The 13,498-nt window shown below is 38.2% G+C and overlaps 2 protein-coding genes across 2 annotated transcripts in view; both read left to right on the top strand.

The window, feature by feature from the left end:
* Positions 1-13,498, top strand: part of LOC134789917 (uncharacterized transmembrane protein DDB_G0289901-like) — a 77,613-nt gene that overhangs the window by 14,313 nt on the left and 49,802 nt on the right. The window lies entirely within an intron of this gene.
* On the top strand, positions 6,935-10,059 carry LOC134789504 (uncharacterized). Its single transcript, XM_063760083.1, has 2 exons — positions 6,935-7,251; positions 9,395-10,059. The coding sequence occupies exons 1-2, from the start codon at positions 7,212-7,214 to the stop codon at positions 9,979-9,981; spliced, it is 627 nt and encodes a 208-aa protein (XP_063616153.1). The 5' UTR covers positions 6,935-7,211; the 3' UTR covers positions 9,982-10,059.

Genomic DNA, 13,498 nt, shown 5'->3' with positions numbered 1-13,498 from the left:
TAAAAAGACACGTCATGATTGTTTACCTTCTTTCTAATGCTAAAAAATAACGAACTATAATAACCGGGCCTTATTTGGTACAGAACCTTGATTTGATAGGTACATCGGATATTCTGGGCCCCTGAGTTTGTTACGTAAAGGACAAAATGGTGACATGTGGTTAGAGCTGATACTGTTAAACTAGTGGTTCTGTGCGCTAAGTATAAAAAATAAGCTTCAGCGAACTCATTAAGCCTAGAAAAAACCCTACACCCTACTGCCACTTAAGTCATAGAGATGTGCGCCGATGGCAAAATCATCGGCGGCGGCGTCCGATGATTTTTTGACCGGCGGCGGCGGCGTGATCGGCGTGAAATCGGCGTGGCATAATTTTTGATACTGCATGAGAACGTGGCCGTAGAAACTCTACATTAAAGCTTTCTGAGTATTTACTAGGCTATCTAAAACATATTATGAGTGTTTTCTAAATTATTGTCGAAAATTATATCCCATCACGTCACTTGGCATTTAGCAACCATTTCTTACTAACCTGACGGTTACCAACGGCATGTTTAAATATTAACATAAAAATAATATACATATATAGGTACTTTAAAACGCTACATTCTATGCAATACCTATAATGACTTTGTAAGCGGAATACAAATAAAACACATAAATCATTATAAAATATTTTTTACGAAATAATGATGAACTACTTTAGTGTTTTTTTAGTGTTGAGTGTTGCAAAGACCCAATTCATGTCCCTGAACGAGCCAGATCCAAGCGACAATAGCCCAATTTCCATCGATGGGCAACTAGTCACCATGTGCGATCAGTACAAGTATCTGGGTAGTATGATGCACCATTCTGGGAATGTGGAATGCAACATTCAACACCGAATAGCCGCTGCTTGGCTAAAATGGCGAGAAGTGACTGGTGTTACGTGTGACAGGAGAATGCCGGTCAAACTCAAGGGTCTGGTATACAAAAGTATAATAAGGCCGGTTCTTATGTATGGCAGCGAGACGTGGGCAACGACTCAAAGACACGTGCATACCATCCAAGTTGCCGAGATGAAGATGCTGAGGTGGATGTGCGGCGTTACCAGGCTCGACATAATCCATAACGATACGTACGAGGAAGCCTGGGCGTGCGCGACATTGCCGATAAAATGCAGGAGAGCAGGCTGCGATGGTATGATCACGTAAAATGAAGGCCTTCTGACTACGTAGGAAATTTGGCGCTACAACTTTCCATCCCAGGTCGAAGATCTAGGGCCAGACCCAGAACAAGATGGAAGGATGTAGTGCTAAAGGACATGAGTGAGTGCAAGTTATCCGAGGACGATGTCGTGGACAGGGCGAAGTGGAGAAGGTTAAGCGGGAAAGCTGACCCCGCCACCATGTGGGATGAATAGCTAGGGAGAGAGAGAGAGAGAGAATGATGAACTACTTTAAATTTGTCTGAACTGAATTATCAGAAATGTATGTTAGAATAAAGATGTCATCGTTTTCGAAAGTAAACGCCAGGTTGATTCGCTCAACAGAATGTCTTTGAAGTGTCCCGTGTCGCATGGCACTTGCAGGGGAAAACCCGCGTGTCTTCAGACCTACATACTGCGAGCGACTACTCAAAGATTTGAAAGACGAGCCCTCTAACGTAAAATCGCTTGAAAAACTTTTTATGAGATAATACATTGTATTTCATAAAAGAGTTTTATGGAATATTAAGGTCTACTTTGTTTTCTTTACTGGTAGCTTATGATGACCCTTGGTGATTTAAGTTCCTATAAGTGTAATTGCTTAACCTGACTTTTATAACTTTGATTGAAATATATATTGTTAAGTAAAGAAGCCGATAATCACGATAAAATGACTACCTATATTATATGATAAATAAATCAAACCATATCTATCATATGATGACCCTTATGCGCGTCACCAGGATCACACGAGATATCATAAAATACGCAATTATAATCGTAGTGAATGCTGGCTGGAGATTCTAAGAAGAAAATAGCATTTTTATGTCCTAGGATATGCATACTTGCAATTTTCTTGACTTTAGTTCACTGATTAAATTGACAATCAAGAGACTAAAACAAAATGCGTTTTACAAAAAAGCTGTGCGATAAAATATTAAATAATAACCTGTGATCCAGAAACTAGATCTTGTTTAAATTAACGCTAAATCGTTATCACAGCTAACACCGCAACGACAAAAATGATGCTAATTTGGTTCACTGGCAAATAATAAGCGAAAAAGCATAAGGATCTTCAAATTATATGTCTGATACTATCTACTCACTACGCAAAATGCAATAAGATACGTTAGGTATCAAAATTTCCCACGCCGATTATACGCCGGTCAAATTTATCGGCGGCGGCGGCGTGGAAAAATCGTCGGCGGCGGCGGCGCGGCGGCGCGGCGCACATGTCTAAAGTCAGTCTTGAGTCTTTGAATCAATTTCCGTAGTAGTACTACTACTACTAAGGTACTAGGAGGTAATAAGGCCTATAGTAGGTATAATAAGGCCTACCTGAAAAATAATGTTCTTACAACAGTGTAACCGTGTTAGTTATTTGAGTAACATATATGTAAAGTGATACAATTAAAAGCTAACAGCAAACCAGTACATAAATTATATCTTATGTACTTCTTATGAATTACACTCTTATAAAGGTTTCGGCTAATTACGCTTAATTACTTGAATAAAGGTAGATGAATTGCGTGCGGTCCAATAGGTAACCATAACTCACGGAGTCCAAAACAATAAGCTGATCAGCAAAGTCAAGTAAACAAAGCCAAGTCACAGTAGTAGAAAGATTATCGAGTTCCGTAAACGTAAGCCGGGTCAAAAAATTCAATCGCAACACAGTAAGTAATAAGTGAACGCCTCGTGGCAGTAACGCACGAAAAATAACATTGCAAATTGTCGGCAATGAGGCGCGCGCGGGTGCAAGCGTACGCATCTGTGTGCGTGCATTACACACACAAATACAGTCTCTCACGCCCCGTCAGAGCGACGGGTATATTCAGCTTGAAATCTCAAAATTGACTTTTAGCTCAGCTCCCGTTTCGTCTTAAGCTTCTCGGCTTATTTGTGGTTTAATCAAAAATGTGAATAAATTTATTCAAAAAAGGAATATATTGTTAAAAGTAAATAAACAAGTCGGGATTGCGTGGCAAGAGCCTCGTGATGTTGATATCCGGGTCACCGAGCCTCGGGCGTTCATATAATATGCAGTAAACGCTATAATTTCTGTCGTCTCATCCGTAATTCATCTTTTAGAACAATGACCGTTTAGAGTAGCACAGAGGCAAGCCATGGATAACGAGTTCGACATTATGCTGAACAAAGCTCCATCATCAAACCTCCGCCAAAACATGGACCGTGCAATAAATACCTATCCGTACTTATAAAATTACAGATTGTCAAATGTATTGTGTGCTCTCTATGGGGCTGTCCATAAATTACTTCATCGTTTTTGACCTTCCCCCCCCCCCTCTAAATCAACCAAAAATCATGCTTCAAATGACCCCGTTTCCTCCTGCGTCATGCTACCCTGCGATCATAATATATATGCTACCAATGCTACCATCATCCGATGTCCAGCCCCCCCCCCCCCCCCCCCACTACTTTGAAATGACGTAATTTATGAATAGCCCTTATTTAAAAAAAAAACTTGTGTTAATTAAGAGAGACTACAGCGTCTCCCGAGCGTCGGCGTCTAGTCAACTCTATGGCTGCTGCTCGACACAACGTTGGCGCAACTAGCTGCGCAGCGACGCCATTTTCCATAGCGCTAATAAGACGTCGACGCTCAAAAGATGCGCTACGCTCGTGGTTCAATTTTGGAATCTTTTGTTTGCTCGGGTATCAATGAAGAGGACAAACAAAAACTTGGGCCCCTTGTAAAACAAATAACTACTAGCGGTGACTGTACCTACGTCACCCTTTAACCTTTGTTCACTAACCGAACGCTACCTGCGGCGAAAAATGGAAGTAGGTACACCGCAAGTGTACTCGTAAATATAGCGATTTATCATCGATACATGTTTACAATTCGCCGTATAAAAAGTTCATGATTTTATTCATACATCATAAATTACCTTTTCTTCTTAAAGAATCGTAGATTCGTATGTCGCCATATACTTAGCTCGCATCGCTGGCAAGCCGAGTGGCTTTAAGACTTGACTTGACCCATTGCAGCTAACCACTTTCCCTATTGGCATAATCAACTTTAAACTTAAGCTGGTCAGATTAAGAGATAAGTTAGGGATTAAGACAATAGCTACTGAATCTCTTAGACGTGACTGTGCAATTAGTGCGAAAAGTATGAAATTCGCAACGAGTGGCGATAAATTGAAACAAACGAAGGGGGTGTTTTAAATCGACACGAGTTGCGTAGGTACTACCTTTTCGCACGTGTATTGTACAAAGTTTTACAGTACATATGGCTCATTAAATTTTACGTATTTCACGTAGTATTGTCAGGCGTGGCTCACTCGGCGATTTCGTCGCTTTGCTACAGGTAGCTAAAAGTACATCCGTTCCACACCAATTTTGGTGGCTAGCCATAAGCGGCGCGTGGCGCTGTCGCCACCTAGCGGCCATATCTGTCCTGATCGTAAAAGATGCGTTTTGTTAGAGAGTGAGTCTTCTGTACCTAGTACTATTATTTATTCTGTGGTATTGTGCTAGTTACCGCACTAGGGCGGTAATTTAGCACCGTATGTACTGTAAAAATAATTTAACTATTACGAATCCAATATAAATAGGTAAGTTATTATTTAGATTTACCTATATCACCCTTTTTGCTGTCGATAATCGAACATTAAACCAAAATATAACTTAATGCAACAGATAGCTAATGTGATGAGCGACTAGAAGGCCTACCGCAAACCACGTTCGACGTATTGCCTCTCTGTCGCACTCGTAAATTCGTACGTAAGTGTGACAGGGAGGCAACACGTCGAACGTGGTTTGCGGTAAGCCCTCAGAGCTTAGACAAGAAGGGCCGGATCTTGATGGATTTTGATTTTGCGTGCGGTGAAAAAAGAAGAGAAAGCCGAAAATTCATGAACCTATAAAGTTACCTTTACCTTTTCGTTGATTGCAATATTTGGGTTATTCCCACTTTAGTGTTACCACAAGTTACCACCAAGTTCTTACCAGTGGTAACTACTGGGAATTTTTTTCCCACCTTTTACCACTGGTAACTACTGGGAAAAAAAAATCTTACTAGTTACCACCAACTCGGCTTGGTGGTAACTACTGGGAATTTTTATTTTTATATTTAGTAGCTGTAAATAATAAAACGAAATCAGTTCTGTCGGTTTTTAACTGATTTGTTTGTTCGTTTGTATAAATATGTAATTAAATTTACAGTTAATAAGATAAATTTAATCCGGATAATGAGTTAACTTCTGCTGAACTAGAATGAGACTCTTCTATTTTAGCTTTTACACTTATACCGGAAAACTGTTTTAATATTTTTGATCACTTTTAAAGCAGTTTACTGAATCACTAACTGACACATAATTATTTATTACAGCACGCTATATTTATACCTGTGATTTATACTATACTATTTATACTGTTTTTATTAGTATTGAATTCTAACAATATTTTGGTGGTAACTACTGGAAAAAAAATCCCACCTTTTACCAGTGGTTACTTGGGAAAAAAATTCCCAGTAGTTGCCACCAAGCCGAATTGGTGGTAACTACTGGGATTTTTTTTCCCAGTAGTAGTAATAGTAGTTACCAGTGGTAAAAGGAGGGAAAAAAATTCCCAGTGGTTACCACTGGTAAGAACTTGGTGGTAACTAGTGGGAATAATCCCAATATTTGAATGCCCTATCTATTCCATCGTCGGTCTACGATTCCGTGACCATCGTGTAGGCTCGCTTGAGTAAAGGTTTCGCAAAACGCTTCTTCGGACAATGCCGCGACAACCGGCGAAGACAAATACTTGTTATCTTATGAATAATGCCGATTATGTTGGGTAAATACATGCGTGCGAGTGAATTTTTCACCAAAAAATTGTCATATACAGGCTGTAGATTTTTTAGATAGTCTTACTTTTCATATGTATGTAATAGTTTTATACATGACGATACCACAGAATAATTAATAGTACTACCGTACAGAAAAGAAACTTCCTACAAAAACGAAGTTTGACAGCGGTTCAGGGTCGAATCATGCTGTCCCTTTCTAATATATGGCACTATCCCTTTCGGCTATTTAGGGTTGTCAAAAATCAAGTGATTATCTTATCTGTGGTCGTGCACGCAAAAGGAAGTCAAGTGATGCCAACCCTAATAATTGCTCGGAGCAATGCTGAGCCGAGCGGAGCCGAGTTTGACCGAAGTCAGGAGTTTCGCACCCCTGACGATACATCAGGTACGTGCCTTGTTTGCTAAATGGTAGGTATGGTATTTTATTACTGAAGTTTTTTTTAATAACAAGATTTTCAAATTTAATTTTGGTAGAGTCTGTGGTAGAGTACTATAAAGTTGAAACGAACCGATCATTATTATTTACCTACCTAAATAAAATAAATAAATAAATAAGCACACTGTGATCTGACAGTGACACTTGTGGGACCGCGTCCCCTACTCTCCTAATACATTAGATATAGATAAATACATACTCAAATACATATAAAACATCCATAACTCAGGACTCTCAGGAACAAATATGTGTGTTGAGCACACAAATAAATGCCCTTACCAGGATTTGAATCCGGGACCTCCTGCTTCGTAGGCAGGGTCACTAACCGACGTACCGACTAGGCTAGATGGCCGTTAAATATTCCTTACCTATCACTATCAGTAAATAACTAGGTTAAGTTTGCAATGCAACCAGGAGTTAGGAGGTGCCTAAATAAGAACCACGCAATCCAAATCTTGCAAGTCTGGTACGTTTTCTCTCCGCTTTCACGAGCTGATTATGTATTCTGCCTTCAGCATACGCCATAATTACACGACCATTCCGAGGAAAACTTAGGAGTTTAGCATACGACATGCAGATTCGGCACGGCCTGTGCATCGCACGAGTCACCTAGTTGTCGCGCCTATTGTCCGCTGGGTGAGCCACCATTACCTCACACTATCAATATTGGGCTACAATGAACCTCAAGGTCCCCTTTTGGGGAATAGAGGGGGTATAAATACAAGAAGAGGCAACAATGATATGCAGTCGACGCCGATACTCGTGCCAAAATGAATGCGCCCCTTGCACTCTTGTTGTGTTGTGTTGTTGGTACGTGATGTGAACTTTTTCAAGTGATGCGTAAAGTGGTTGTAATGGTTTCAGTTTGAAAAAACTGAACTTTTTTATCTGAACTTTTCAATAGTTCAGATAAAAAAATGTGAATGTCAACAATGGATACATACCTAGTGAAATTTAATAGTAATATGCTTACTCGTATGGAGCAAAGTCGTTTGTTAAAAAGGGGAGCTAATTAATTACATACAAGCCGTATATTTATCATAATTGTAATACTCTTATCTTCATAGTATTGCGACTATTGCGATACTTCCCCAATACTTCTAAAAGCAACTTTGAGCAAAATTTTGGCAAAAATGGAATGAGACCTTCATTTCGGCCCTAAAAAACTAGTTTTAATTGATTACGGTATCTACCTGTAATTTTTGTAATCGTAAATTTTTAGTTGTAATGGAGTATTATCCTGATATATTTGAAGTAATTTTAAATACCATGCGAATACGACTTTGATCGAAGCATATGAACAATTTTAAGAATCGTAGACAACTTTCAAGTATCAGCAGTACCGTAAACCGGGGATACTTTGATCAATTTTAGAGTTTGGGACCATTTTTTGACGATCCTAATATACGTAAAAATATGAAATAAAAATATAATAATCGGTTTTTTCTCTTCTTTTAGCCTGCCAAATAAAAAAAATTAGGACTTATAATTTTTTCAGAAAAAAATAAAAACAACGTGATCAAAGTTATATTGAGAATGGGGTTACTTTGAAACCACAACTTTTTTGCTGACAATATAAAGTATACCCGCTAATAAGCCCGTAAAAATAAAAAAATAAAAATTTGTTAAGTACTTTTTAAGTTATATATATTTTTAAGTTGTGGGGTTACTTTGATAACATACCAAATGATACAAATTAATAACTTTAAGCGCTTATTAGATCATTTACTATAAATAACGTAGGGGTTTAACTTATCATCGCACTTAGCAACAGATTTTTGAATTGCAAGCTTTTCCGTTTCAGTAAATATGGTCTGTGCCTTTGATATGTTGCCTTTATACTTATTGTATAAAGTTCTATATAAAATATTGTATGCTTTCCATGGCGCACGAATAGATTTTAAGCCCGCCACTATTTTTTCAAGTGCATCATTGAGTTGTTCTTCTTGGTATTTTTTGTAGTTTCGTTACTCGATTTTTTTTTGGTAATCTCTGGCATTGGTTCTATAAAAGAATATGCATTATTATTTATTGTAGAATTAATACCCTGGTGGTCTGGTGGCATCACGCACGTATGATAATAAACCTAAATCAAAGCCGCAGGATAAAATATAGCCAATTTCCACCCAGAAAGTTAATTCCATACAATAAAAAAGGGTAAAAGAATGTTTTAAATCAGATAAGCAGTTCCGGAGATCAACTCCTACATACAAACTTATAATTTTACATCCTCTTCCTCTTGCACTGACTCGAACGATACTTATTTATTATATAACTATTGAAAAATATACATTAAAAAATCGTAAGCTGCCAAAATAATTCATGGTGTTACTTTAATATTTTGATCAATTTCACCACGTATAAGTGACCAAAGACACCCCGACCCATGGATTCCCCGGCTACGTGCGCATGTGTAGGTTGTCGAATTCGGGTATTTTTTTATAAAGTCACGAATAAACACTGATTAACCTAAGACACTATAAAATTACATGTTTAATACATTTGGCACAAATACAGTCAAAGTTTTTCAACCAAGAAAACCAGGAAGAAAAGCGTACCCGCCATTAATTTTTTTTTCTACACGATATATTAATAATTACACTCGCATCCGATTACTACGTGGTTAAGCAACTATCAGTGTTGCCAATAAAGAAAAAATAACTGCGAAGATATTTTTCAATTCGTTAAAACAAGCACTTTAGTAGCGGAGGGAAGTTGTTATCAAAGTCGACCCGCAAATCAAAGTAACCCCGGTTTACGGTACCTACCTAATATACCTTTCATATTTCAAATAAAATTAATAGTACCTAGTACATAAATCACACTATAAACCTACCTTTTACATAAACTTATTTTAGAATACCTATTTGATTTTGGTCTAAATGCACAACTTACATTTTTTACACTCATATTCCACAATTAGGTATGACAGTGTTAAATATTTGTGTTTTAGGAAGTGCCGTAGGGTACTACGCGCAGCCAAACGCGCCCTACAACATCGGGCCGAACGATCCGTTCGCGGTTGACGTCAACCCTAACTTCCTCGAACAACCTTCGCAACGGCTGTTCTGGGGCAGCGGGCAAGGCAGCAACCAGGTCGGCGGCACCGGCCTCTGGAACCACCTCACCAACAAGTTCCCGTTCCTAGGAAACATGTTCGGTCGGATGGAGCTGCCCACGCAGTACGGTCCTCCTTCAGTCAATAACTATGACTACCAGCAGTACAGCGCGCCTGGCTACCAATCGTACAACCTATACCACCAAGCGCAGCCGCAATTCAACCAGGCGCAACCACAGTTCAACCATTTGCAGCCTCAATTCAACCAAGTACCGCCCCAGTACCCCCAGCAGTTCTCCCGTCAGTACCCTCGGAACTTCGCAACGGGCCGCGATGTGGCTATAACTGATGACGCTGTGATAGTGACTCCTCCGCACGTGCCGATAGGGCCTCCTGCGCCTGTGCCGGCCCCGGCGGAGCCCGCTGAGGGCGGCTACCAGTATAACAAGCCGCAGTACAGACTCGAATTACCCCATAAGTAAAGTTCACATTGCCAAATTCCTAGGAAACCATTGATAAGACTTTAATTTAATATTATTGCAAATTTCCTTCGAGGCCTGCCAGGCATAATAGCATAATTTTACGGGTATCACGTATTGAGTTTAGAAGTGGCTCTCTTCAGTATTAAGCAAAACAAATGCGCATTCGGAGAATGATTTACTAATTTTAAGTCGGTAACTCTAGACCAATAAACTAATAAAAAAGTAATGAAACATAAAATGCATTTATTTATTTGTGACCCATCCTGAACAATGTACCTAACTATAATAAATTAAACTACTTATATCACATGAAAGTAAAATATTACTAAAAGCTACAACAGTAATACAAATCTACACAATTGTAGAGTGCGAACCACGTCACATAATGTTGCAATTAATTTTAATTAACACGCATAATTGCGTGTGTATGTGCGTGTACTTGCATATAATTTTTGAGATATTAATTCAATTGTTCAATGATCAATTAGATTTTTCATGGTTTTTTTACACAATTACATTGACACTAATCTAACTAAGTAATATACATAATTCGCTCCTTGAGAAACATAACGTCATTATCCAAAAAATGGGGTTTTTGAGTTAATAACGCCATCTAGCTCGTATGATCGTAACGCACGCAATACGAAGACACGTATCGCCCTAGCTCTATTAGAACCGCCAGAGGGCGCTAATGTCGTTATGGCGAATAGAGGGAATAGGTGCCTGTCTCATAGGAACAATGTCATTAAAGGGAAGTAAATTGTATTTTTTTGCTTAGTGACGGTTTTCTATGAGATTCAATGGTAAGTACGTCAATTTACATAAGAAATAGTGTATCTATACGTACTATGTCACTTTAAACTTATAATATGGTATCAAAATCAAAACTCAATTTAAAGCAATATCGTACTTTTCCCTTTAAGGACACTTGTATTTTTGAATTTAATAGAATAGAATAACGTTTTGAAATAAGTAAAGTGACATTATACCTATAATGACGGTTTTGCTTAAAACTTAAAGCCATAATGCTGACTAAAAATAAAAACGTACTGTTCTTTTACTTTAAGTGACATTGTGATTTTAAGAAGCTGACAGAAGTTTTAGCAGGTCGATCGTCATTATCTGTGTAGTGTCAATATGCTAGCTTAGTTTACCATAGCGACAGTTGGCATGCTTAAGTGAAAAATGTCGTTTTAAGCTTAAAGCCACTACAACTGGTACAGAACGCTTATAACGGTGTGGTTAATGAATGTCACTCGTTGTTTAATGTCACTGTGTTGTATTTTTTCTATAAGGTTCATAATAGAGTTGTATTATGGGTACCTACTAGACGATTATTTATAATTAGATAGATATAGCCACATTACGAGCCCTATTGATCTAACTGTGGAACTAGGTTGGTATGTGTAAGATTCCCATATTTATTAATTATAATATAATATTATTTATGTGTTGTGTGATACTTTTTCATTCATCAAAATTAGCAAGTTATTTTTGTGATGTCTGTTATGTTCCAATTTTATTTCTGACAAGGTGACACAAAACACACATTAATTATTATTATCACTAGGTAGGTACTTACCTATTAATTACCCATAAAACTATTGTTCTCTTACAGTAGAAAATGTCTCAATGTGTCTTGAATGACAAAAAAGTTTAAAGCTATTTTAATAAAGTTAATACTACTGTTTTAGTTGAAACTGTTAATAAAGTTAATACTTATGATGATGAAGAATTCGTACCTCCTTCAGAAGAGCTAGTTCTAATAACGTAATGTGTCGCTTGTGAGTTTTTTGTTGTTTTTCCGGGTTGGTTTAATTTTGCTACTGGCTGTTTCTAAAGTATTTATAATGTTGTTATTTTGAATTTGAACTTCTGAATGTGTATTTGTGGTATCTCTTCTTGTAAGGTGTCAAAATTACTTCGTAATTCTAAGTTAAACTGATCGTGGTTACAAATAAGAGTGTGTTTCTGTTTAGGTGTTTTGCCTATTTATGAATTAATTGCTTGCGGTGGATTTAAGTCTTAAACTTTATTTTTGCTCTCACGGGTCTGTGATCGGAACTAAATTTAAACCTATTGATGTACCTAATACCTACATAAATAAATATCTAATTAAACTTTTGTCAGATGAAAATATTATTATATAAGTAGTCAATTTCGTGTGTGATATTCCGCCAGGCGAAGTCCAGGTCCAGCGACTTTGAAGTTTTTTTGAGAAAGAAGGAATTACTTATCTACGTTCATGTTTCGACCAAAGGCAAATGGAATAGACCTAGAACTACGGTCATTTCTGCTGCCAAGGCCATATGTGGTCCAACTATGTATGTGTGCTTGATCTGACTTCACCAAGGACAATGGTCCATGTTTTCTGCTTTTCATCAGTAGATTTATTTAGAGGGTCATAATCTCGTAATACTCTTCAATCTTATCATCGCAATGTATAGATGTTGATGCGTAGGCTTTGATTGCGGTTAAGGTAGGATATAGCTTTGGGATTTGGGATATGCTTAACGTCAACACAGCCACCTTGTCGGAGTAATTTGATAATCCGACAATGTTGTCCTGCCACTTCTTTTTGACGACAAATCGTGTGGGTATCTTCCGCCGGGTAGTTTCAAAGGAGCGCCAATAACAGAAAAGCTAACGGAAAAACGTCTGAGGTGGTACGGTCATGTACAGAGGCGTCCTGTAGACTACATGGTTAAGGTAGCGCTCGATATTTCAACGACGAAGCGAGGACGTCGAAGACCACCTGCCACCTGGCTGACGATGGTTCAGCGAAGCCTGAAAGACCTCAATATAGACGCCGACGTTGCACTCAATCGTGCAGAATGGAGGAAAAGAACAGGGAAGGCCGACCCCAAGTAAATGAGAACAAGGCCTAGCAGGATGATGATGACGTGGGTATCTTCCGCCCGGGGATTCTTAGCACCACTTTTACAGGGTACTTAGCGCCGTAACGAGGAGTCGTACATGTCAAATGAGATTGGGCCATAAGCCCACCATGCTGGTTCAGTGCGGGTTGGTGGATCGCCAGAGGCTTGTTTGGTATTCCACAGGGTGACCACGTGCAGGAGAGGCTGGTCTGGGGTCCGTTACATGACATTCGGGCCCCTTACATCGCATCCCCCAATTATTATCCTCCCCTTTGTTTATTTACTTTGGTAATTTTTGATCGTAAAAATATAGCCAAACAAAACAAGCTAAGAATACTCTAGTTTTAAAGAAAAACTAGTCTTATTTGCTAATTTTTTAAGACTGAAAGCCGCTTACTTTAGTAAATATTAATTAACATCCATGTAAAATGATTCTATTTGCGCTTTTTCTTTGAAATAAACGTTAAGTTATATCAAATAACTGGATATAGTGTCACTGTTCCATAAATTGAATCAATATTGCGAAGTCGTCATGTGACATTAAGCAAAACTAAACGGAATAGTGACATTACAATTTTCTTTTAATTGAATTATCTTAGAAATTAAACAAAAAAAACACAGTTTACTCAAATGACTCA

Source organism: Cydia splendana, chromosome 4 (genome assembly GCF_910591565.1).
Source record: "Cydia splendana chromosome 4, ilCydSple1.2, whole genome shotgun sequence".
NCBI lineage: Eukaryota > Metazoa > Arthropoda > Insecta > Lepidoptera > Tortricidae > Cydia > Cydia splendana.
The sequence above is the reverse complement of the archived record's forward strand: the minus strand, read 5'-3'. Positions and strand labels throughout refer to the sequence as shown.